Source organism: Geospiza fortis, unplaced genomic scaffold (assembly GCF_000277835.1).
Source record: "Geospiza fortis unplaced genomic scaffold, GeoFor_1.0 scaffold130, whole genome shotgun sequence".
In the NCBI taxonomy this organism is placed as follows: Eukaryota; Metazoa; Chordata; class Aves; order Passeriformes; family Thraupidae; genus Geospiza; species Geospiza fortis.
This window is the reverse complement of record NW_005054300.1, coordinates 9,614,024-9,640,494: the sequence shown is the minus strand read 5'-3', so window position 1 is coordinate 9,640,494 and position 26,471 is coordinate 9,614,024. Positions and strand designations below refer to the sequence as shown.

Genomic DNA, 26,471 nt, shown 5'->3' with positions numbered 1-26,471 from the left:
TCATTTGCATATGTTTTATATATATCTGTTTAGTCGGCAGCCAAACAACAACTGTTACCTGATTTCTTGAAAAGTTTCTGTAAGACATAGTCATCATTTTTCTTTGAGTCTTGCTCTTCACTGTTCTCCCTTCTGTATTGCTTTTGTTTCACTAGATGAGGAATGCGCTGTCCTTCAAATTTAGCATCCTTGTGATGTTTCTTCTTAGACTTATCTCTGTGGCTCTCATGTGACAGCATATCCACCTTGTGCTTTGTTTTTGAGATACACTTAAAATGATTATTATCAAATTGCCCATCTTCAGTTTTAGCATCTTGCTTTTCCCAAGAGCCAGCTGCATCACAAGGGAGGCTAAGATCTGTCCTGGCATCTGCATTAGCAGCACCACATCCCTCACCAGCCACCACAGCAGTCAGACCTTCTGCATTCTCTGCAGACCCTGCACTGCATGGCACTGACTGGGACATGCATTTGTCATCACTTTCCAAGCATTCCTTCTTGCTTTCATTGAATGAATTTGTGTCAGCAGCAGCTTGTGCATTATCTTTTGCGTAGCTATTTTGGTCAAAGGCCTCCAAGGTTCCCTTGGTTTCCTCACTTGTCTCTATTGCTTTAGAAGAAGAATCTTTCATGTGTGTGGTGGAATAGGAATTGGAGGATTTCTTCTTCTTGTGTGAGCTGCTTTCTGCAAGATGGACATCACATTTAGAAGTGCCATTAGCTGGTGGCTTTGGGACTTGAACATCTGAACCAGTACCTGAGGGATGAATAAAATTAGTATCCATTTAACAAACAATTAAGACATTTTTTCTTCCAAACAAACAGGAAAAAACTCCCATGTACCTGCAAAAATTGCACTTGTTTCTGTCCCCTGAGACACATCTGGGCTGTTCAGAGTAAATAGTTCATAAAGGTCATTGGATTTGAAGAAGCGATTCTGCTTAGGGTCTTTCAGCACTCTGTTTGTTAAAAACTGTTTGAAGATTTGTCTAAAAAAGAGAACATTTGGTGCATGAAACAATGTCTAGCTATGTTTAAGTACCGAGTACAGTACTTAAACAGAAAACTATATGCACAAACATTACCCTGCAGAACAATTAAGCAGTGGGAAGACAATGTTAGTTTCTAAAAGACTGTCTTGAGTTAGTAACTTTCAAACAACCAAGTAAATTGTTAAACACAGGGATTTATTATTTTGCAACAACCCCATAACACAACAGGTAACCACTATCCTGAGAAGTCCTATGAGGCATCCCTTAACTAAGCAATAAATAATTTCACAGCTAGAACTTTTTTGTCCATTAAAATTGAAAAGCTTGCATATGTAACAATAAAACAAACAGAAAGCTCCTGAAAGAAAAAACTACAGCTTGTTAAAATGACAGCATTTTATGGGTTCAATTGATTGGAGGAATCAAAAGCAGCAGAGTAGCTCAGTCTGATGGTGATGACTGGATGAGAGACACTGAAAAGGGGAATCAGACTTGTGGGCCCACCTACAGAGGACCAAAAGGAACAAATCTGTACAAGGCTGCAAGAATCTTCAAGTATGGTAAAACTGCTTCTGTGCCATGTCTGTAGTACATAGTGCCTAGAGCAAAAGCTGTTTTATTCTGTACAAAAAGTACATCCCTAAATGGAATGGGAAATAGTTCTCTCGAACTGTTTTATCACACTTTTGGTTCTGCTCAGATTAAGCTGGGAAACGATTTTTAAATTCAGTGGTCAAAAAACTAAGTTTTCATTTACAGGCAAGAAAACATAGGAAAACAGTAAGTGTGGGCATTTCATTATTTAGAGCTTTTTGTTCTGAATTTTCCAAGAGAGCATTTCAGTTCTGAAGAGTGAAGTCTAGACACAGGATTCCCATGTACATTCATCTGGAATTCATGTGAGTGAAGCTAACTACTGAGAAAGCTGAATGGGAAAGCAAACCAACAAGATTTCATTGATTTTGAAATACAAGCACTTCAAAGGCTTTATCTACACTTTGGAATAAATAACATGAAGATGACTGGTAGTTATTGGGTTTTAATTCTTTCACTTTGGAATGAATTGGGAATAAAATCAAATTGGGTTTGCACAGTAGTAAATAGATCTATGTACCACATACATCTTGATACATCCCAAGGAGAATATAAAGAACTTGATGATTTGAATTTGCATTTCAGACTAGTTGAGTCTCATGTTTTGAATAAGGTGCTCACTGTTTCATGTCTATGCCTCATACTATGTTTTACAGGGAATTCTGGATGTGCTGCACACAGCTGCTGGAACAGACTGATAAGGTACATTTAGCACATGGGTCTTGCTGCTAGGGATGGAGCAGTGCAGCTGGGAGTCTAGTACAAGAAAAAGGTCCTCCATTTCTCAGTAGAAACTTTTTAAAAAGTTTTCCATGATGTGTCCACTATGACCAAGGTTGGGGATTACAAGCAATGTGCGCACATGCACAGTTTTGTCACTGTTATGCCACCTTGGATTTGCTAAAAGCATTTTCCTGAGCATGCAGCTGTATCCAAGAAATCCTTCTGACTGACCTGTGGTATATCTTCTCCTCAATAGTCCCTGCAGTGAGCAGCCTATACACAGTCACCTCTTTCTTCTGGCCTATTCTCCAAGCACGTTCCCGAGCCTGGAACGCAAAGGTTTGGTTACCAGATATGAGCCTCTCCAACGTGTCTGACAGAGAGCTAATGATAACACTCTTTCAAACTTAGTTTGGACATTCAACAAATACTTCAAGAAGTGGCATTTCTAGAGCATAGGATAATTAACTCAGCAGGAGAGGAATAAGATCTAGAAAGTCTCCAATTGTACCAAGAAATCTATGCAAAAATTACCAATACATAGATTATGTTAAAATCAGAACTTTTACCTAGAATGTGTACTTTACATAGACCTATTCCAGAAGGAAATTTCCCAACAGAGTGCTAATACACACCTTTCCTTCGAACTTTTCTTCTTCAATTTAACTGAAATCTTTCCTACAAACATCTTGAACCAACCACTAATACAGAGCACTGTAAGTCAGACACTTGCAGATCTCAGAGCTACATAGCATTTCTATAAAAAACTTTTTCCTCTCAAACTTGTAAGCACCATATAACTGCTACATGATTTGATAAATCAGAGTCTTACCACACTGTGAGATGAGATAATGAGCAGCTTCTAAAAGCTTACAGCAGCTCTCTAAGGTCACAGCTACATATCATTATCTAGTGAGAAAGCCAATTTGAGCAGCATCTGCTCTCCTCACCCTGCATTGTCACCACCAACAGTCCTGCCTGTTCAAGAGCTTGCACAGCTGTACTTTCCCTTCAGAAACATCTGGTTTATTTATTTTAAAAACACAGGCCATTTGAACTGTTTGTTTGACTGCACTGTAACTGACTACATGAATCAACAATACTGAAGAGTGGTAAGGTTGAACAGCATATAGGGGATGTGGTGGTAACCACTCAAATTGGCTTTGCCACAAGAGTAATCATAATGTGGAGCTGCACCCTTAAGTGACCATTGCTGGGAACAGCAACTTAGGAAAGAGCAACATAGTGCTTTAACACTATTTGAGGAGATAAATCTCATTTTGGCTTCAGTTTTATTTCAACTCGGCTGGCAAATGGAATGTAATAAATCAAACTCACCTGTGTGTCTACACTGGGGTTCCAGTCAGGATCATAAATAATAACTCGGTCAGCACCAACCAAGTTAACTCCAATGCCACCAACACGAGTTGTTAGAAGAAAAAGAAATATGGATTTGTCCTGCGACACAAGAGAGAATTTATAAAGCAAGAATTAGCAAAATGTAACATTAAAAAAATTAATTTTTTCCTGGATTATTTTATCAGTCTTATATGCAAAGATGCAAAGGAAGCCAAGAGAAGAAACACATTTTCTTGCTCATCTAGTATTTCTTTTGACAAATAAAAGTAGTCTGATCTAAATTTCACTTACTGTGATCCAATAAAATTGCTTTTCCCCCTTCTCAAATGTGTTTCTTTCCTTAGCAGAAAACCCAACTTATGTATGAAATAAGAGATTACTTTTTTCCCCTCTCTCACAAAGACAAGGGTTTCATTTCCCTGAACTCCCCAGGTTTGTGTCTCCAACCTGAAGTAGTATATTTAAAAACAGAACAAAAAGGAATGGAAGAACTCAATCACACTCAATATGTATTCATGTGTGGGATGGAACATCTCACCTCATTGTATTTTGTTACAAGAGGCTGTCTGGAAGCTACGGCCGTGGTGCCATCCATCCTGAGGTAGGAATAGTTTCTGTATCTTACAAAGACTTCAAGTATCTGCATCATCTGTGGTGATGGAAAAGATTTAATGAAATCCAGATGTGAAGACTGAGCATCTGTATGATGAACCTGTAAGACTTTCTGGCACTAACTGCAGCGTCAATCAAACAAAGAACTACAATGAAAAACTTGAAACTCTTTCTTAAATGACAGAAAACCAACTCATGTAAATGGGGCAAAAAAAAATTCACAGCTGAATGCAGTGGAATATTTGAGCTTGATTTGGAAGTCCAGGGCCATGGCTTCAAGACAATTAAACAGGCTGGTGTGCAGCATCCCAAGGAAATCCACAGAAGGAAGACAAAACTGTGAGTACACAGGGAAAACAAACAAAGGTCACTGTCTGTGCCACTGTCCCAAAGGGAGCGATTCTGAGGATCAGAGGTGCACAGGCACCACACAGAGCATGCAAAGTGACACCAACTGTGTCCTGGAACTACACAGTAGGGACAGCCTGGGACCACGTGGGCACAACTGATACAGCTTTAACCCAGTGTATTGAAACTGGGCCACTGCCACAATGCTGTGTCATTTCAGTAAAGCTTACTGAGTTTGGGAACTGGTCTCTGATTATGACTGATTCCAAAGATATCAGTCATTTCAGTAACTTTTTCAGTAAGATATTGATTTTATGAGAAAGATACTACAAAAGGTGGTTCTACTTGGTTCTACTTACAGGTTTTTTGTAACTCGCACATACATTTTAAGTAATAGTAATAGCTAAAACTGTGAACAATTAGCTCATCTTACCTGTCTTGACTGAGTAAAGAATAGCACTCTGTGACCTTGCTTGTGCCATATTTTCAGCAAGGATTCTACCACTATCATTTTTCCAGAACGTTTCCAATATCCAAATTGATTTGGATCCTCTGCTTCAACATCTGGCACGCTCTTCAAAAGTCTGGGACTATCAGCAACGAAGTCAGGGTGATTGCAAATCTTTCTCAAAGTTGATAGCCCTAAAAGAATCTAAAGAATACAAGAGAAAAATATTTCTTTTTTCATGACAAATACTTGTCTTTATGGCTTGGGGATAAAAAAATAAACAGCAATAGATTCATCCACTCACCATTAATGTTTATTTTTAATAATGTTTTCATGCTAATACTTGCTTAAGGGAAAGTTTTAGGAAAAATCAATACAAAAGAAAGTGATTGAAATTTTACGTACTTGTGAGCCTATTCTGGTGACAATGTTAAGGGAATTCTGCAACAATATCCACACTAGTAAAACCAGTCCCTCCCTAGCTGTTAGGCCATGTTTTTCTCACTCAAAAGGAAAAATGCCACCAATTTGTTTCTTGAAATCATGAAATTATCATGTCTTTCCTTCCAACTCCTATCATATTAGCAGGTAACTTAAGACAGACCTTGAGGATAGTCATTATGCCCACCAGAATGCATGATAACAAAGAATAAATGAATTAACATATTTGAACAAACATACAAAACTGAAAATACCACTTTTGATGCCATGTTAGGAGAGTTCTATTCAGTTATTCATTCAATAATATTACAAGTGTCATTTTTACTTCTGAATATTCTGAAAAATGAACTAGCTTGAAACAGTGAATCCCTCAATCTTTTAGCACTACAAGCTGGATGAGCCTGCCCATAATTTATGGTTTGTTTTTACAATGTTGTTTTTCAGCTGGGATTTGCTGTTGTCATCACAGAATATCTAATAAAAACATTGAAATCTACTGTTCAAAATGTTCAGATCCCTAGTAAGTATGATAGCCCATTTTGTAACATCTTTGGTAAATTTCTGCAGATAGTCTTGTACAAGCTATCTCTAAAAGAACAAGCTCCATAAAGAAATTTTCACTGGGATAATTAAAATGGCTATGTGCACTTGAAAAAAACTTGCCCACTATACCTTTTTGAGATCTGGAAAATTAAAAAATGTCAAAACAGTATTAAGGTCAATGTGTTCTGTGTATGGGACTGCAATATATACGGCTGTGCTGACTGGAGTCACTGGGTATGAAGCAAGAATGGATTTCACAGCTCACAAGACACGAAAATATGGTGAATTACACATTATAGCCAACACATAATACCTCTCCTCCTACTAACAAGGGCTAAAATGGAAGGGAGACACATCCATTGCATGCATAAAAATGTCAAACAAACCAGATGTGTGCAATGGAGGAGTCACAAGGAATAGCAGATTCTACACAGGCAGCAGCAGCCAGCAACTGAAAATGTACCCCAACTATGCCTTCCACAGCAATTTCAGCACTTACATTGTGAGGATGGAGGCAGAAGATGTTGAGAAGTGACTAGTAAGACAGTAACAAGGATGTTTGCTTATTTGCTCTGCCTTCTGTTAATACCGTGAAATCACAACAAAGTTATCACACCTGAATTGTACTCTCAGGAGTAACTATGCTTTTCCTTGGCTTCCTAGGGCAATTAGTTAAAAGCATGAGCACAGTTACCTACAACAGGTCATCCAAAAAGCCAGAATTTGTTCCCAAGATCACAAACATACTGTGAAGCTCATTCCATTCCTACTTTTATCCGGTCATGTCACTACATACGGATCCCTAACTCAACTATATCTCATCTAACATTTCTGAGAAAAAAAATAGACTACTTCAAAAACTGAGTATAGATCAGTGTGTTTGTTTCCCTTATGGCTCAGAATTCAGCTAGAAGAGTGCAAGGGCCAGTCCATGATTTTATCCATCAAACCATACCTGTCACTATCCTTATTAATGCCCACCTGCATGTCTCCATTGAGAATCTGGTAAACTTCTTTGGAGTTGATGTAATTTTGATAGATTTGACGCTGCTCCTCTGTCAAACGGCAAAAGAGGACCTACAAAACAAACCAACCACTCAAGCCCAGCCTGTGGGAATTTTAGAATTTTACCATGTGCTACAATGGAAGTTCAGAGATCTGTGACATACAGAAATACTAAATCAAAATATACTGCATAGAAATCACTGGAAATAAAAAGAAAAATAATTTAGAGAATGAACATGATCATCAAGATGAGTTTAGTGAGTTTTATGTGCTCTTTCCCAATAGTTAGATTTTTCCCTCAAATCGCTTTAGTTTCGGAAGTGCTGCCATTTTCTAGTTTTAATGAGGTAACTGTGCAACATTAGCATTCTCTCAAAGCTGTTCATAGTAAACTCTTTCCATTGTGCATCTGTCACCTCCCTTACAACTTGCAAATTCTTGGAAGTTTAGCAGACATGATCTGTCCTGTCTTCAGACCTTAAGCATGAAATATAATGATTTCTCAGGTGCTCTGATGGGCTAAAATTGAACAAAATCACTTCTTTACATCCTGCAAGGCACCCAATATTATGCTCTATATCAAACTGATGTAGTGCCCTGTGACTGGCAAGAGCAAAAATCAAATTAAACTGTCTATGATCACACTCTTTAGATTAAGGAGCCCAGACTCTTTAATATCTAGACATTAAGAAGTTGGTTAAAAATTGTATATAGAAATTAAAAAATTGGTTAAAAAAAGATCATTAGGCTGCATATACACAGTATGGCCTATTTATTTATTTATTTATTATGTACCTTTCAGCACTGTCTTACAAAGACTACCATGTCCACTTCTCTTTTAAAGTGAGAAGACAGGAAAGGAGTCAGAACAGAACATAAATGCCTGAAGCACTGAAACCTGAAGAAGCAGCTAATAATTACAAGTGAGTATTTGCAGGTATTTCACTTAACCAATACCTTCAACCTCCTCTACTTTGAATGAAAATGTTTCCTAAAGAAACATGCCATCTTGCAGTAAAGCAAACAAGTTTCAGACCACAAGGATAGTATTTTGAAAATGTCTTATAATGTATAGGCCTGCTAGCTTGCAATATGAACAACTGCCAGCAATTATTTCTGTATTATTTGCTGCCCAAATTAATCTTTCTAGGACAGGAAACAATGCTGAATTGTTTCCTGCTGTACAAAAGGAAACAGACAGACAACTCATTTCAATGCACTTGAGACCCAAGGGGACAGCATTAAGTAGCCCTGACTACACTTCATCTATCCTTTACTTTTTAGATAAGTGAACTCATACAGACCCTGCAAGACAGCAGTAATTTAATACTCAGTACAATGGTGAAAGAATATGAATCTTGAAAGCTCTGCACCTTATGTTTAGTTAAACCACCATTTTATCTGCTACTAGCACAAATTATTTCCAAACTTTCATGAAAGACTGGGTTTTGGGGAGAGTGACGACTCAGATCCAGTAGTAAAAATAAGCAAACCTGTTCATTTTTATCTGGGAGTGAAAGGCTCATTTTTACATCAGCCTTCATTCTTCGCAGCAAGTAGGGGTTTATGGTGTCCCGTAACACACAGGCACATTTGTATGCAGTTTTTACCTGAAAAAAGGAAGAAAAGGCACAAATTGTATTTTGGTTCTTGATATTAATTCTAGCAACTAGCAAAATTATATAATCGGCAATAGGAAAATCCTAATAAAAGTAGATAATAATTAAAAAAAATTAAAATTAAATAAAAATAAAATAAAATAAAAAGAAATAAAATCTATAGTTACATGTTCAACACAACATGAATTGCAATAAAATTTATGTTAGCAACAATGAAACTGAGTAAGGAAGGCTTCCTCAGATACCTCAGATTACTCTTTTAAAGAGACCAGAATAAGATTTTTAATTTAGAAACCAAAGAAAGAAGTGAGAATAAATCTGTACAAAACCAAGATCCTCATGAAAAAGTGCTAATACTAATATACTGAAGATCAAAAAAGAAGCCTGCAGCAATGGTGGTGGTTACCAGACAATAAGTGAAGATTAGTGCACACTTGAGACCTCTAAAAAAAATAGGTACAAGAAAAATCCCCATGATGACAGAAACTAAAGGTCACTCTGGCCCTAAATGGAAAATACAGTTGTATAAGGGGTAATGGATGTGTGAGATAGGTATTAACTGTAATAATGGCTAAAAATACCTTAATTTGTCTTAAAACAAGGCAAACAATATAATAAATTATTGATATACATAAACAATTGAAAGGCCAACTTAGTACATTACTAGTACTTATACAAGAGAAGTACTTAAACTTGAAAAGAAAATAAAACTTCACCAATGCAAGCATGGAAAAACAACAAACAGTAGTTAGAAGGATACAAATTTAATAGCATGTATATAAAACTTAGTCTGCAGATTATGATGCAGACAATTTATTTACTATCTAGTTAGAAACAGAAAAATATTTAAGCTGTCCTCAATACTGAGAACCACAACTACAAAGATTAATAGACACTTATTCAAAATAATTTCCCAAGTAATTTTTTGCTTTCAAAATTAGTTTATCTACTTCCAGACTTCCAACACCTAATTTATAAAAACTGTTTCTGGACTGGATTTAAGGATTGCACTTACTGCATAATTTGCTAAAGCTTGATAGCAAACAGGAAAGTTCTATTTAAATACAATAAAATGTGGGATCAGTCATCTTCCACTCCAATCTGTTTATCTTCATATCAAAGAACACTTCTAATGACCTAAACTTTAGGGCTTTTGACAAGAAAACCTTGTATATAAGGTGCACTCCTGTATAAATGAAACTGTCTCAGTTGAATGATTTTTTTACACAAGCAGCAGTAATGCATACACACAGCTCTTTTTCTGGTTAGTGTCTAGGAACATACAGAATTAAGTACATTTAGAAGTTGGTTTAGAAACAACAGAAACAGCTGGAACAGTTTCCTTCAAGCAAAATGATATTTTGGATTTATTTACCTGGACAGGAGAAGCATTGCAATATCCTCCCATGGTTATTGGGACAGAAAACTGCTCCATGAACACAGGGAGGGTTCCCAATTTTCCTGGGAATATAAAGTCAAAGAGGGACCAGAGCTCCTTTAGGTTATTTTGCATAGGGGAGCCAGACAAGATGATTCGATGGGGTGTGCGGAACTATTAATAAAAACCACAAAACCAAAAGAAAGTTATTTTTATGGTTCCTGGTGTATCCTGCCTCATACCTCAGAGGATATTCAACTTCACCATCAATAAATTCTCATGTCAGAATATGTGGCCTCACACTGATAAAAAAACCAGATTTCTCCAGTACACTGTTCATAAACTGTTAGTAGAAAATTCACACCAGCAATCTGACATTTATCAGTACTGGTAAATTACTATGCAATTTAAAATTTTTAATTTTTTTCTTCAGCATACTTGTGTAAATTTACCCATGTAAATTCATTAAAAATGTTAAGTAAGTTAAACAGTCAAATACAGACCATTGTGATGTATGCTTTTATTCTTTTTTAATGATTAAACATATTTTTTATAATAGGCTACTAGACATTGGAACCTCCCTCCAGAGCACTTAAATTTATTTTTTATGAAGTACCTGCTTGCATGCAAGTGTGACTGCAGCATTTGGATTTCGGATTTTGTGACCCTCATCCAGAATGACATAGTGCCAATCATACGTGTGGATGTTGTCTTGCATCAGACGAATGTACGAGTAAGATGTAATTAAAATCCCATGGCATGAAGCAATTTCATGAATTAATTTCACCTGAAAACAAAAGATGAACATTGTCAGTGGGACAGAATCCTCAGACCTACAAACACGGAGATTTGCTATCCAAGGTATGTATAAAAAGTATTATAAAAGTAGATCTATAATTTACTTTGCAAAGAAAATAAGTATATGCAAGATTTTGATTATGTTATTCATGGCTCATCTGTGAAAGAAATGAAGCACTTGAATACTGTGTTATAGCAAATCAGAATTTACCAAAAGCCTGGTCAGAAGGAAACAGTGGTTTTTATTTTCAATTTTTAAAGGCAATGTCTGAAAAAACAAACATTGGATTTGATGAAGGTAATGGGTTTCTTCAAGTTTTCCTATATTTTCTTCACAAACACAGCTTTGTGTACTGCAAGCAAGAGTGTCAGGGAAAAATGAAACAAGTGAAATACTGAAAAACAAATACAAAAATCTATTTGTTTAATCCTAAATTCTGTCTAACCTTTCTCATTATAAGACTAATATAGTTGCTACCAATCTTCAAATTTCATGCTTCTTGTAAGCTTTAACCTTTCCCCAAGTTTTTACTAGCCTTTATAGCTGCAAGTTATGTAGGGCAGGGACACTCTATATCATTTTTGACAGTGTTCAGGACTTATCTTTATTGCAGTTATCCTCCATGTATAAATCTAGAAGACTTAAACAGCAGATGATGAGAAGGGAAAAACAGAAAGTACAAACACCACTAAATTTGCTAAAGTAAAGACAAACCCCTTGTTACTAGAAGTGCCTTTTAATTAAAAGACAACCCACAAAAAACAATTAAAAACCAAACAAAAAGGAAAAACTCATGTCAAAAACTCAGATGGTGTCAATATCCATGACCTTTTACTGTAAAATCACTTACTCACATACACCCCAAGATTCAAAAAACTTTTAACTGTTCAAGAATATCTGCTTTCTGATTATCATTTCCTGATAAAACCACAACACATTATTTAATGTTATCATGAGTCTCAAGAGAATATGTAATCTCTAGAATAATTTATATTACAGACAGAGTAGGATTTCTCTGCAGGTGTGGACATCTAAAGCTTAATTCTAGCTGGTACATTATCCATAGTCTGCAACTTTTCTCAAGTCTCAGCAATGGTCTGTCATAGAATATTGTAGACATCACTACCCAAACACTTAAGACAAATCATCTCGGGTGATTTAAAATTAAAAGCTTGTAAAATATGTAACCTCTCCTAATTTTTGCAATTAATAGGGTATGTCTGCAATTAGCCTGACTTACAGAATGCTACACTCTTGTCATTAAAAGATGTTTTGTGAAAGTGCTGCTGTTATTATGGAAGCTCAAGAGACCAATCCCTCCTAGAGGGCAAACAGTGGACTCATAGAAAACAACAGCCATAAATCACGCTGTCAGGTAGCAGAGAGAACAGAAGTGAAACACAGGCACATGAAGGCCATTCATTGTAAACACACCAAGGCAGAATCCTAGTCAGGATTTACTGAACCTGTAATTAATTAAAGTTTCCTTCAAGCTAAATTTTTAATAAACAAGGATTTGTGCTGACAATGAAGAAACAGAACAACACAATTTTATCAACTCACACTACAACACTTATAAGTCTCATTTTACTGCATTGGGTATCCTTTCAAGATTGCCTTCACTTTAAGTGCAGTTCTTGGAATAATTCTAAATATTTTAAAACATGCTAACGGATCTAATACTGGATACAAACTCTTGAGGGTGTGGTATTTTATAATTTAGGCTATTTTACAATAATTTGTATAGAAAATATATTAAAATATAAAATACACATATAATATATATATTTATATATTTATTTTATATATATATTTTTTATTTCTTTAATCTTGTTTAGTTAGATTGAGGCATGTCTAAATTTTATTTTTTCTCTGGAAATACACTTCAATGAAATATTTCAGGATATGCACTGTTACACTAAGTTAAAAAAAAGTGTGCTTGAGAGAGACAAATCCTACTAATGCCAGATTACACAGGAGTTACCTAATTTTGAAATTCTGGACTCTGGCCTCTATCTGATGCTAATGAATAGAGGAACATGTGAGTACATTGAGTAATTATGAACTTGCATTTTTGCTCAGCACAGTACTTCAGGCCTTTACAGTTCAGGGACAGTACTTTCTCCCAACCTTAGGTAATAAGTTGATGGTGTTGTCTCGTCTTCACTGGAGATGTACACAGGAGATGTACAAAGACTGGATGAATTTTGGCAAGCACCATTTCTTACAGCTAAAAGGTTCATTACTTATTCTCAGGACATGTCTCTAAGCAAATGCTTTTTTTTCCTCCTAGTACCTCAATGTACCTACACATTTTTTTCTGAAGGTACAAACACAGGACAATTTTTTGGACTGATGTTTACAGGAGTAAGATTTTTTTCCTTTTTTTGATAGTATTTTAAAAATATTTAAGAGGACCTGAAATCGGAACTCTTATGTATTGTTATTAAAAATGGTAATTTTCTTAGACCAAAATGTGTATGTTAAAACTGAACTTAAAGACTAGTGACAACTACAAAATTCACTAAACATTCAGATATCTTTGAGGCAAGCACGAAGTCAGAGATAGTACCTAGTCACTTATCCAACCATATATCATTTGTGAATCAAAAATGCATTCTTCAGCAGGCTTATCACCATCTCATAACCAACCATGAGGCCTGGGGATCCATAAATTCAACATATAAAATCCCTTTATTATTTCCTTGCCCCAACAAAAAAAAAAAACCTAAATGGCACCACGAAGAGGCTTCAAAGGAACACATTGTAATGTTTAATAATGTAAAAGTTGCAATAAAAAGAGCTAAAACACGTACTACATATTTAACAAGAATGCTACTTCTTGGAGCATGATACTAATTTTATCTGAGTTTGGTCCTTAACTCAGAGCCTTTTGCTAAAACACAGGTTCCATATGCAATCATGCTAGTGACTGTAACCTCTGAAATTGCCTTTTTTACATGTAGATTATGTACTGTACTGTGAGGCTAGAAGGTCTAAAATTTTCCATGAGTGACAAGTAGATGGTTTCACAGCTGCAAGGATCATGAACTTGACAATTGCTTTCTAGGGTTGCATTGTCTGTCCTGCATTTGACCAGAATAAGGGAATGCAAAGTTAAATACTGATGTATTTGTATTTAACACCAAGTTAATTGAACAACAGGAAGCTATTAGCACATTAGAGTGTGTTACTAATACACTTACAAACAGTATGCGACTAACATCAGAAGGAATTGTTAACCTCAGTGATACCTCTTCTAAAGATTAGGAAATTAAAAGTTCAGCCTTGAACTTAAAAAATACAACCTCCTTCCATATGTGATATGTTAATAAACGTGATAACCAAAGTTCACGTTGCCTCTTAACATTCTATGATTTACAAATGCTCATGTGCCCACAGAAGTTTTAAAACATCAGGACAAACCATAGTAGGAGCTTAATAGCATAAGACAGCACTTCAGGACATTTAGCCACAAATGCTATACCTTATTTAAACTGAAAGCTGATTTCACAGGGGAAGACTATTACTTAAATCTGGTTCCACCTACTGCTCCAACTTAAGGACATTTATCATCCTAGAAAAGCTAAATAATCTTCTGTAATCACAAATAATAATAATTTAAAAAAAAGAGCAAGTTTTGCATTTCATCTGAATGCCTTAAACAAGCTCAAAAGTCTTGGAAATCCCTCCCACTTGCTACTGTGTCTTCCTTTGATCATCTAAAATACCAATCTCTCTCCCCTTATAGACAGCTGAAGACCTTTAGTCATAGTCCAACGGGTGAAACGGGAAATTTATATTTCCCTCCTTTACTGTCAGAATTTTCTACCATTGTTATTTTAGAAAAAGAATAATGAGGGTCTCTTTTGAAGCTTTGCATATGCTGAAAACTCCACAAATATTATAGTAGTGAGATGCCTCAATGACTGAGCTGAAACAGTCTGACAAGATTTGCAGCCAATCTGGTGCTCACAATTCAGGCTGTTATTTCACACTATTATTGTGAAAATCCTACAGCTGCTTGCAAAGAAAACCAAAACAGACTGTTAAAAAGGTAAAAATCAGAGAGCCTTTCACTTACCACGTTGCTCAAAGTCCATCTGTAACACTAAAGAAGTGTCACTAACTGAACAGCTGTGGGAAGTATTGCCTAGAATCAATTTATGATGAAACAATCAGAACAGATGTCTTCCCTACTCTTCACTGTCAAGTGAAATACTTCTGTGGGCACCTTTGAAGAGCTGGGAGACAGGCTCTTGCATCAATGCTTGTGCATCTTAGAAGGTACACCAGAAAATGTCTATTCATAAAACTGTATGATTTCACCAATGTTGAAAGATTTAGTATTTGCTATGATTTCAGGATTCCTGACAATGTTATGGGAAAAATTACATACATCCATCTCACCTCAAACATCGACTTAAATTTTATCAAATGAAACTTCAGCTGTTGTGTGTTTCTGCTATAAAACACTGTCCTGCCTTATGGGATATCTGTCATTACTTAACCCTTTTTCTCCGAAATTCTCATCCAATAGTGTTGTAATTAATCTTTGTCCTTAGAAATCACCTATGCCTCTTTCACAGACTTGTAGAGAACAAGCTGCAATACTGGGTTTTACCACAACCTGCTGGCCAACCACTACAGGATAAGGTAGTTCTCAAAATCCATTAAGATCTTCACTGTCTGACATTCATTTAGTCTGGAGGACAAAAATGCTCCTCCACTGGTTCAGAAAACTGTAGCCTCTTTACAGGCTGAAATGACCTTTCTCACTCCAAAGCTGATAGCAAAGCTCAGTTCCCCAATCCTCTCTCTGGAGCTGTCCAACATGAAACTCTTCTCATTTACTTTAGGATAAACTAGGATACACAAATAGAACAGGTGAATCCTGGAATTGTCTGTTAATTCCAAACAAGCCTGTGCCACACTGAGACTACAGGTGAACAGGGAGTTGGCTTTTGGCTAAGTAAAATTAATCTCAAAGAACTTACACAGTTTAACCATTCTTTTTATATTTATTTAACTTAAATTATTCTTTTATGTCTTATGCTAGAGCTTAAAGGCAGAATGGTTCCTGGATGAGCATTACAAAGTTAAGATATGCGAAAGTGGTCTTCTGCAATGCCATAGATTGTCAGCAGATGGAATTGCTGTAAGATCAGAACTAAAGTATTCATAATGTATTTTGAAAAGAAATCCTAGGCAGGTGTAAATCACCTGTCCTGTATTTTATGTGATATATTTTCAGTGTACAAGTGTTACTTATGCTAATTTATTAGTAGCAAACTTTTACTGCAGGTATAAGGGGAAGTAAAACAGGAAAGTTGTTTTTTTTTCCTTACTTTGGCTTGCTCTTCTCTGATTAAGAGGCATCTAGGAAAAAAATGTGCATGTGGTTAAGACCTTATCAGTGACACTTATTTAAAGCACTGTTGCAGCTCTTAGAAGATGAGGTTCAGTTCTATAAATCTGCTCCAAAGAGCTTACATCTTTAATTTTAAGTTGTTGAATATGCATTTGAATGATGATAGTGGGAAGGTGAAATCTTGAAAACCTTACTATTCCTGCAGATGGAAAAATTTGAGTCAGTCTGTCAAGTCCATTAACTAAGAAACAGCCCAAAATAAGCACACATGATTTAATTTAGGAAGACATGCGACCGTGTTATTGAGGTCAACAGATTTTTAGGGCTTGAAAACACACCAAGTTAATTGAACAACAGGAAGCTATTAGCATATTAGAGTGTGCTACTCCTTTTTTGCTAGGTATTGTAACTGCATCAATTACTTCAGAATACGTTTAATCAAGTGCAATTAAGTACCACATAATCTTAATGTTATTACAAGAAATTCAATAAATATTTAAAGAGAAATTTAAAAATGCTTTGCTGAATCCTGAAAACTCATTTAAACATTTGAAATATGATGGAGAAAATAAAAATCTAAGTTTTCCTTGTTTTGTTCCTGCAAGGTACCAAAGTTTCAAACTTCAGACAAGTCAGGCTTTCCAACTCAAGCAACAAACTAAGAACATGCATATGAAGAGACTGTCAAAGAAAACTGAAAGACAGGGCAATGCTTGAAACAATGTAAACGAACAAAGCTACTCTGTCATTACAGAAAATGAGACTGAGTGATACCAACTGACAGCAACCAGCTGAAGAGAAATTATCCATGCATGCAAAACACATTAGATATCAGATCAATGACACAGTGATGCAAAGAAATGCAAGAAGAGAATTCACAAGTGCTACAAGCATTTATCTGGTGTACAAACAGTCTAGTCAAGCTCCTAGCGTGGACTACAGCACAAGGAAAACTCAAGCAAGAAACCTGTTACTATGTTTAATTTATTCAGGCAATACAAGTTTTCATCATAATAAACATGTATTCTATGTCAACCCTCTTTTAGTCCAGTTTACTATGAAATCTATACAAGACAGTGAACTTTTTGTTCTTTTAATACATTCAGAGAAAGGGCACAAGAAACCCTTTCCTACACAGAAGCATTAAGCAATTAAGCAACAGGGGATTTTTTTTTTGCTAGTGACAAAAAAAAAAAGGCCTCAAGAATTACAAAATGAATGTCAATCATTACCTTACTCTTTGTATAAGAACCAGTTTCATGGAGCACAGCAACTCTAAATGGAGGCCACCAAGTGTGGAATTCTTTTACCCACTGATGCAGCACAGTAGCTGGACAGACAATCACTGTTGGACCCAATCCTTGGTACCTAAAATAGAGTATTCAAGGAAAAAAAACCCTTGATGTGAAATAAATAATTTGTATTAAGTGGCTCATTAAAATACACACATTAAAATGACATACTTTACGGTTTAAGTGGAATACGAGAGCCATGGAAATTAATTGGCAATTTGTTTTCCTGGAAGTCTGTTTTTCAAAGGAAGATGAAGAGGGTACTGCTAAAAGAATCTACTCATTGAACAGTTAATGGATGCATCTATCAAGCTAAACAGGAATAGAAAATCTCCAAACAATAAGGCATATGGGAACTTCCTCCTGTGATATTACAAATCAGGTTTTAGTGACTGCTGCTTCTATAAGTGAAAAGAAATCATTAACAAGCAATTATTTTATTACTTCTATTATACAGAATGTGTAGCTAGAGTCTCACAAATGAACTTACACACAGGTGTTCTGCTTCATGTTGGTAATATACTGTACTCTCATCACCATAGTTTATTGATAAGACAAGGACTCTAAAGTGGCAGACTATATCATCCATGGATGTTGAGATCTGAGCTTGGCTCAAACTGTCTCATAAGTTTTTTATTTGTAATTTTATTACTGCTTCTGAGAATTACTAAAGAGCTCTGAAACCAAGTCTTTCGGTATATTAAGTTCAGAGCTGCTCTTAAGGTTAAGAAGGGAAAAATCCCTTGCACACCAGCCAAGTAAAAAATACTACTGCCACAAATAAATACCAACAATCCTGTATAATAATATATTAAGTAGTGGTTACTAGCAGTTATTTTTCAAATATATTTGCTCTTTAAAAAATGGAAAAAAAATGACTCTGCAAACAAAGGCAATAGCTTCAGTTGTCATACACTGATCTGTGTCTATGTACTATCCAAGTGACACAAAATAAACAAAGCAAAAGATCACAGTATACATTCAAGATCACACACTGATAAAGGATTTCTCAGACAACAGCAACATCCTGCTTAAAAAAACCTAAACCCCTTAATACCTTCAGAAACTGCTACCATGAAGAAATAATATTCTTTATTAAAAGCTTATACATATGCAGAACAACAACCTGGACATTGCTTATTATGAACAAATATAACATAACCTTACATGGTCTAATTAAAAACTCCCCGCAATCCAAAGGGAAGAAACAACTTGGAGACATGAAAAATAACTTCAACTATGCTATAAATCCAAATAATCACTGCTACTCATTTTAAAAATACCTACAGCAAAAAAGCCAACATTCCCAGAACATACTAGTTTCTTACTCTTCATGGGTAGTAACAAAATATATCTGTTTATTCCCCTGGTCTGTATTCACACAAGCTCACATGTAAGGTTTATCCAGATTTTTTCCCTCCTCAGCTTACACAAAGAGTTCACACCTCCTTGGATCAATTTTCAGAAACTCCACTCCCTCTCTGCCTGGCTGTGTGAAAACTCTTCTGTGTCTACTCTGACTCTATCCACTTTCCACTAGCCAACATTTTATTATTCTCCTGAGAGCTTTTATTTATTTATATAAAAGAGTCATCCAGCTTCTTCCAGTCTGAGCTGTTCCACAAAACAAAACAAATCATATACTTCTGCTTGCTACACTTGGGAGGCATCCTTCATTCTCCTAATCACTGCAACACTGCAAGATCTGCTCTGCTGCCTATCCAATTTATATTTGTTTTCCTTGAACAAAGGTGACACTTAAAACATTCAAAACCAAAGTCTTACTAGTGCCTTGTACCAAGATAATAATACTGCCCTGTTCCTACTGCAAATATATTGCTATATTGTATTCTGTCCCCTTTTCACAGCTGCATTGTACTAATAGCTTATGGTCAATGTCATATTTGGTCAATATATCCAAATCTCTTTCTTCTTCTGTTGCTTCTGGTTTAGAAAGGCCAAATTCACAAGAATCCTTTATTTGTTGTTATTTAATTGGATGCAATTGGAATTGCATCTAAGTTCCAATTCCTGCAACTTATACCCAGAAAAAGCAAACTGTACTCATGCTATATTTATAATCTTTAAACACTGAAAAAGTTAGCACAGGAAAACATGTTTCATTATAACCAAATGTTGCCAAGAACTGGCAAATCATGTTTTCAAGCTGAAACAATAACTAAACCCTAGTGAAAATAAGAGAACAGGGCAGCAAGAGGAACACACTTACTGGGGCAATGGATTTTTATTTACCTAAGCACCATGGAAATTAATCTCTGCCACTCAAAGTAGAGATTGAGCTGTTTATGTTTATGTCTCAGAATCCTGAAGAGCACAGATGGGTAAATAATCAGTGTATAAACTTTCTGTCAGTTTCCCATCTGATGTTTCAAATAAATGAAGGCAAGTCTGTAGCGAAAGGTTTTTGTTACACACCAAGGTAAGGAAACCCAAGCTAGGCTGGACTGAGCACACAGCTTTGTCCCCTCTTAGTGCTGGCCTTGCAGAGAGGCTGTCCAGGAAGTCTCCTGCCTATCAGACTACGCTCTTTCTAGTAGAAACAAGTTAACCAGTACTACTGGTAACCAGTATTACTGCCTTCTCAGCCCAGGGCAGGAAAACACTTGACTATGAAAGGTGAAGTTGTTTAGACTGTCTGCCTTACAGCATCACACACACAAAATCAGAGCAAGCTTCACCAATACATTAAACCTTGTTTCCTCCCACAGAATTACTGTCATCATGCAGTGACATGCACCAGCCAAAACATGAAACTCAACACATTATCTTACATGCAGAAAGAGCACTGCAGCTTAGGCGGGCAAATCGATTTTGGCCTTTTCAAACTTTTAGTGTAGTTTTGCACTATTTAACAGTGTCAAGAGATGTCCCTGAAGGATTTCCATCAACTCAGTGGTCTCCCAAGTGGGGTAGGGAATATAAAATAATCTGTTCAATAACATCCTTAACTAGGCAACCATATTAAAGTAAATTAGCTGGCCTGAGTGAAGGATCTGTGGGGTTTATTTTTATATTAAGACTATAGTAGAAAGAAACCAGAGAGAAAACAGGAATATTTTCTCTTTAAAGCATTATTTTACAATTCACATACAAGCTAAACATAATTTAAACATACCTCTACACAAAGGTAATTATTTGTTTAGTACAGTACTATGATAGCTGCTAAATTTCATGTAGCTATTTACATCAAGTAAACAGGCCAATAGAAGTAGAAAAAGCAAGTACTATTCATGTGTGCATTTGCAAATCTGAGGACACAAACAAGTATCTTGCCAGCAATGCCACCTATGAAGAAGAAATTTTAAAGCATTGTTTAGTAACAAAAAAACAAAATACCTTGTAAGAAAGGCCAGTCACACTAGCATATGTTTTGAAAAGCAGATGGAAATTCCTCTGCATAAGTTACTGGTTTTAGTCTTACTACTAATTTTTGGCATGGATAATTCCCTGCCCATCAGAAACTCTAACTTTCATTGCAAATCAGCTTGCTACTTCCTGTAAAACACTTACCTGGTGGCTTGCCAGAACAAATATTTTAATGTAAAATTTAATAAATGGAACTAAAGGTATTACATCTAATTTAAAATTCCATATTGTGTAAACTATTGATATTAATGTAATTGAGTTTGTAAACAATCCATTTGTGGAAGGTAACCTTAGACACCGTATTGACCCAAAATATCTAGTGTGGCTCATCTGCAAAATGAAGCATCAATGCCTGGAATTCATTAAAAGTGTTACATGTTTAATTTTTCCTGCCCTACAGCTCCATTGTCTCGTAAAATTTTTCCTTTGATGTCCCCCACTAAAAGAATTAAAGGAATATTGTAATTGAAATGTCATTAATAATTCACAGGACCCTCCTCCACCAGTAATACATCTGATGAAATATTAATTGAGCTCCACAGACTGACAGTCTGCAGAGAAGCACTTGCCTGTAATTTGAACCACGAGTCCTCATATTGCTGTAGCTCAGACCTGCCAAGAAGGCAATTATCTGAATGGTCTTGCCCAATCCCATCTCATCTCCCAGAATTCCTCCTGCCTGCTGGCAGTGCAATTCCCAAAGCCACCTAACACCTGTCTGCTGGTACCTAAAACAAGGAAAAAGAAGATGGCAAATGTTTGATAATACAGATCATAACAGAAAGTACTCATGAATTAATCATTTGGCAAGGTTCTCATACCAGTTACTGTAACATGCTGGATGTGTGTTTTACATGAGTGCTGTATTTACTAGGTCATACATTTTTGATGCACTCAGACATTACATGTGACTTTCGTTCTTTATGCAACACTAAAACATTTCTAATTAAACTGACAGTCATTGCAATTAGAGGGTATTTTATTTCATATATATTTTAAGTGCTAAAAGCAACTTCGAAAGTCACTCTTATGAAGCATTAGCTTTTCAGAAAAGACAAGATGCAAGGGTCTAGTAAATAATATTATTTGGAACATACTCATTGAACTAAAGGAAAAGGTTGACTTGTAAGGGGTACAGACTTCATACTCTACTATAAAAACTGATCACATCTGCCAAATCATGCTTTTTTAAAACATAAATTTATTTAATAACATTTAGTCTCTTTCAATGAAGAAAAAAACCAAGACTAAGCAATCGAAACTATTGCAGTGCAGGGGATACAGCAGAGCATTATGTGAGAGCATCAGGGCAGTTTCTACTCCCAATCCCTTCACTGGAAATAGCACAAGCAACAATGTAAAATACATTCCACTTAAAAGAAGCAGACTAGAAAGCAAGATTTATGACAGCAAGCTAAAAAGGTGAAGATAAGATGCTGGGTTGAGAATCACTTTAGGACACACCTTTTTATAACAACATGAAATAATGAGACCAGTAGGAATAAAATACCATGTGTTAAATTGAAAACAGAAGAAGTAAATGAAAAACCATACCTTTAAATCACATTTAAAAAATCAAACATGTTTCAGCACCTCAGTGCCTTGTAACTTACAGGAAAAAAAAGGTTACTGATAATTTTCTTGATGGCATGAATTTCTGGAGTGAAGAGCACAGCACAGAACACTTTTTAAATAGGAGCCATTCATTTTAGGTGATTTCTTGTGTGCATTTCAAAATCCTGTTTCCATCCTTGAACAAATAATATTTAGGACTACTGACAGCTAATGACACTAGTGTCTACAAAGTACTATTAAAAATCAATTTGTGATGAGTTTGGTATGGATTTAGAGAATGCTAAATGGAGACAAAGAAATGGCTTGAGTAGTTAAAAAAAGATGATCAAAGAACACATCTAATGGTTCAGACATCACACTATCTGCTGGTGTCTCAAAAGCATTATGCTACGAAGCCCTTAAGAAACGCTTTTATTAGAAATTAATTCACCTTAAAATGCAGCAATCTATAAAACAACTATGAAATGGCTTGCAGGATTAGCTATAATTGGATTAAGATGCTATCATTACTACATTTTATGAAGACAAAACATCTTCTGAAAAACATTAAAGAATTGAAAATAACCCTAATTCCAGTCAGAAGGTGCTCCCCCAGCACCTTCAGCATGTTTCAGCATGTCTCTTCAGAAGACAACCATTCAATAACTTCTTAATATAAACTGTATGTAACCCTAAAAAATAATACAAGAGCTTTAAAATTAGATTAATTTATAAACATATTTCTCCCTCTCCTTCCTTATCCTGAGAAAGTTTTACAGTAGATAAATAAGCTTGTGAAAAAGTCTACTTCATGGTTATATAAAAACATGAAAGATGCAGGTGCTTTGTATGATCATATAAACATGCAATCTAAATATTCAAAACTTAAAGGAAAACACCCTCCTCCTTTTTTGTGGTTATATGGAAAGACAATTAATTATTTTCAACCTTACACTTTTATTGCACCAATTTTTTTGTTTTGTTTTTGTTTGTTTGTTTTTTTAAATTCCAAAAATATTTTGGAAGTAAATAGAAGTACTGCTGGTCTTCCAAAATAGTTACCTTGTATTGTGTTTCACATGAGCAATCATGCTGTGATGCATCCTTCAAAATTCACCACAGCAGATACCAGAGTTCAGCTGCATTGTTGCAGAGACAAAATTGTGTTTCAGATTTATCAGGGAAATCACACACTGGAAACGAACAGTGATGAAGGCTGCTTTCTTTTTCAAAGAGAGAGCATTCACGCAGCCTTATGCAGATGGAAAAAGGCAATGTTTGCAGGTCTGCTCAGTTTTGTTCCACAGCAGCATCCATGTTATTCCTGATCAATATTTAGCAAAGCAGACAAATGTGCATGGAAGAAGAAACAGACTGCCCACTTTAACAGGCTTACCAAAGGATGAGGGTCTCCTACTTCCAGCATGAGCTAACTTCTTTGGAATTTAACTATGCCTATTGACTATGGGCTTTCCTACACTGGAGATTTCAGCATTTAAGTTACAAGTCAGACAAATCATTAATCGCAATTGATCTTTCTAACCACTTAAGAAGTTTTGCCAACTGACTCATGCTTGCAGGGATACCCTTCATTAGTGAGGCTTGCATCTTCAAGATTAATTTTTAGTGACTGCTCTATTTCATTTCCCTTCGGGTTGCTCAGACCGCACATCCGTCCTCAAGATGAATACTTGTGCAGTACCTTCGCATAAACAACTGGAGACCACATATTGGCTCTGGATGGTCCCAGCAACCAAGGCATTAATTCAACCCCATTTCAGAGCTAGTGCTTTCCTTCTGAGGACTACAGGACAACAGTAATAATTTCTCTGAGGTCAAGACTAAGTGGTTCTCTTGGAAGGGTTACCACACACCCCCATTATAAACCAGGGCTTTCTACTACAATAAGATTTCAACAGACTTTGCTTTCAAGAGAAGAGAAGATTTTCCTGCTGTGTGAAATATTGCCAACAAAACTGAATTCAAGCCCATTATGCATGAAATTTAAGGGAGAGATTATGGATAAAATTAACTGGTTAGCTGCTAACTTGTAGTTTTTTGTTGTTTTTTTTTGAGATGAACTTGAAGACATCACTGGGCACTATGTTTTAAAAAACTGAAACAGAAAACACTTATGTTGAAATCTGTAATTAAGCATTAAATAACTAAAGAATGAGTTGTAGAGTTGTTTTCCATCTACCAGAGGAATTAAGAATTCACTCTCTATATTTTAAAATTTTACCTGGCAAAATGTTCAAGATTATTTTATAATATGAATTACAAACAGTTACTTTGAGAAGACTTGTAGTAGTTACTTAAAAAAAAAGTTCTCCATATTTTCTACTGGCAGAAAATTTCACTCCACTCAATCAGAGAAACACCATATTTCTTGTTTTCTTTTATCACATCTTACCATCATCTTATGTTTCAAAGTAAAATTATTCTACCACTCCACACCTGAATTAGGAGCAAGCATACATAATATATCAATAAAAGAATGCATTTTTACAAATAGACAAGGAGCACTTCTCAATTCATAGTTTAGCTAATACGCATTTACAATATTCACATCAGCCAGTTATCACCTCCACATAATTGCATTTTGTGCTCACAATAAGTTTATTTCTTTGAAGTTTGATCCTGAATTTTTTTAAAGAAAGAATCCTACTGAAACAATTGAAGGAAAAGTTGAGGCATCATTCACTGAAGTAAAAGTTACAGCAAAGGTCATCTGGAACTCACTATGACTATTACTACTAATATTATTAACAGCATACAGTGGCATCATATTGAAATAAAGTACACAATACATACTTAAAAAGCTTTTTGAAGAGAAATCCTGGTACTTTGAAACCCTCTTCAAATTCAACGTCACTTTCTTCAGAAAGTTCCTCAGCTGTTTGATGTTCTTTATCCTTCAAACGTTCTTTTTGCCACTTCCTGGAGTAACACAAGGAATCAACATTCAATTACAGCATGGAAAAGATTCTGCATGAAAATGACACCGAATTTTGATCAAGTAAAAAAACCCAAAAAACCCCACATGCTCTGATGTCATGATTTAAAATAGCTATCCTTTGGAGGAGAGAATTACGCAAGTAAAGGCTTGAGATGTCTGATATATTAAGGTGTATTATAAAAGGTACATGTTTTATAGCTAGTTACAATTTTCTAATTTTCTATAGACAAAATTGCTAATATAATGGAATCAACAGTTAATAGCACCAAAAAGCCTGGCAACTTTAAACTCCTAAATCTCACTCCCCTTAAACCCCCCTTCCACCAAAGTATTGATAAAGTTTAGGTGTGCCAAAGCTATTTTATTAATTTAATTGAACACTTAAATTTAAGTGTTCCTTCCTTCCTGTAGAGAAAAGTGAAGCAGTGTATAATCTTATACAGAAGACTCAGTTGGAAATATCACCATCTTCAGAGTGACATGCTCTAAATCTGTAATGCAGTCATTATTAAGAGAATGAGTTTTATGAGGTTCTGGAATTACAGTGTGATTTGTGGTTTGCAGCCTCAACTTATTTGGACTCCAGGCAGCTTAAGAGAATTACCCTCCTGTCCCATCATTCCCCCACTGCTGAGAAAGTACCAAAGGATCTTCAACATTCCAACAAAATGATGAACTTGTCTTTCAGTGACCCAAATCCATCTTCCTGTAAAGCTGAAGTGTACTCTAGCTGGCTATGTGCTACTCGACCAACAGCGCTTCACTGACAATTTGGCATTTGCTGGAATTCTCTCCTGGAAGTGCTATTTACTGCAGGCACACTGAATGTGGTGGGTAAACTGACATAATCCCTACAGAAACCGGGAAGGCACACAACATATCAAAAACATCCATAAGCTACTGTTCTGAATGCAATGCAAAAGCAAACTCCCACTTAATGGTCTCTGCATACCTGGCAAATTTGTTTAATAACACTTGTGTTAGGAACAAGAGAGCAGGGAAGAAGCTCAACACTTCACATGCAAGCAATACGATCATACACTCTTT

The 26,471-nt window shown here is 35.8% G+C and overlaps 1 protein-coding gene across 2 annotated transcripts in view; it reads right to left on the bottom strand.

The window, feature by feature from the left end:
* The window catches only part of ERCC6 (ERCC excision repair 6, chromatin remodeling factor), a 43,830-nt gene that overhangs the window by 3,888 nt on the left and 13,471 nt on the right, over nt 1-26,471 (bottom strand). For both annotated transcript variants that reach the window (XM_031062718.1, XM_005416474.3), the window contains 13 exons: nt 25,280-25,405; nt 21,481-21,639; nt 17,465-17,600; nt 10,679-10,849; nt 10,060-10,236; nt 8,559-8,675; nt 7,042-7,137; nt 5,062-5,280; nt 4,207-4,317; nt 3,648-3,767; nt 2,541-2,635; nt 844-989; nt 59-757 (listed from right to left, as the gene is read on the bottom strand). In XM_031062718.1, the coding sequence (XP_030918578.1) occupies nt 59-757; nt 844-989; nt 2,541-2,635; nt 3,648-3,767; nt 4,207-4,317; nt 5,062-5,280; nt 7,042-7,137; nt 8,559-8,675; nt 10,060-10,236; nt 10,679-10,849; nt 17,465-17,600; nt 21,481-21,639; nt 25,280-25,405 (2,372 nt within the window). The remainder of the gene's footprint in view (nt 1-58; nt 758-843; nt 990-2,540; nt 2,636-3,647; nt 3,768-4,206; nt 4,318-5,061; nt 5,281-7,041; nt 7,138-8,558; nt 8,676-10,059; nt 10,237-10,678; nt 10,850-17,464; nt 17,601-21,480; nt 21,640-25,279; nt 25,406-26,471) is intronic.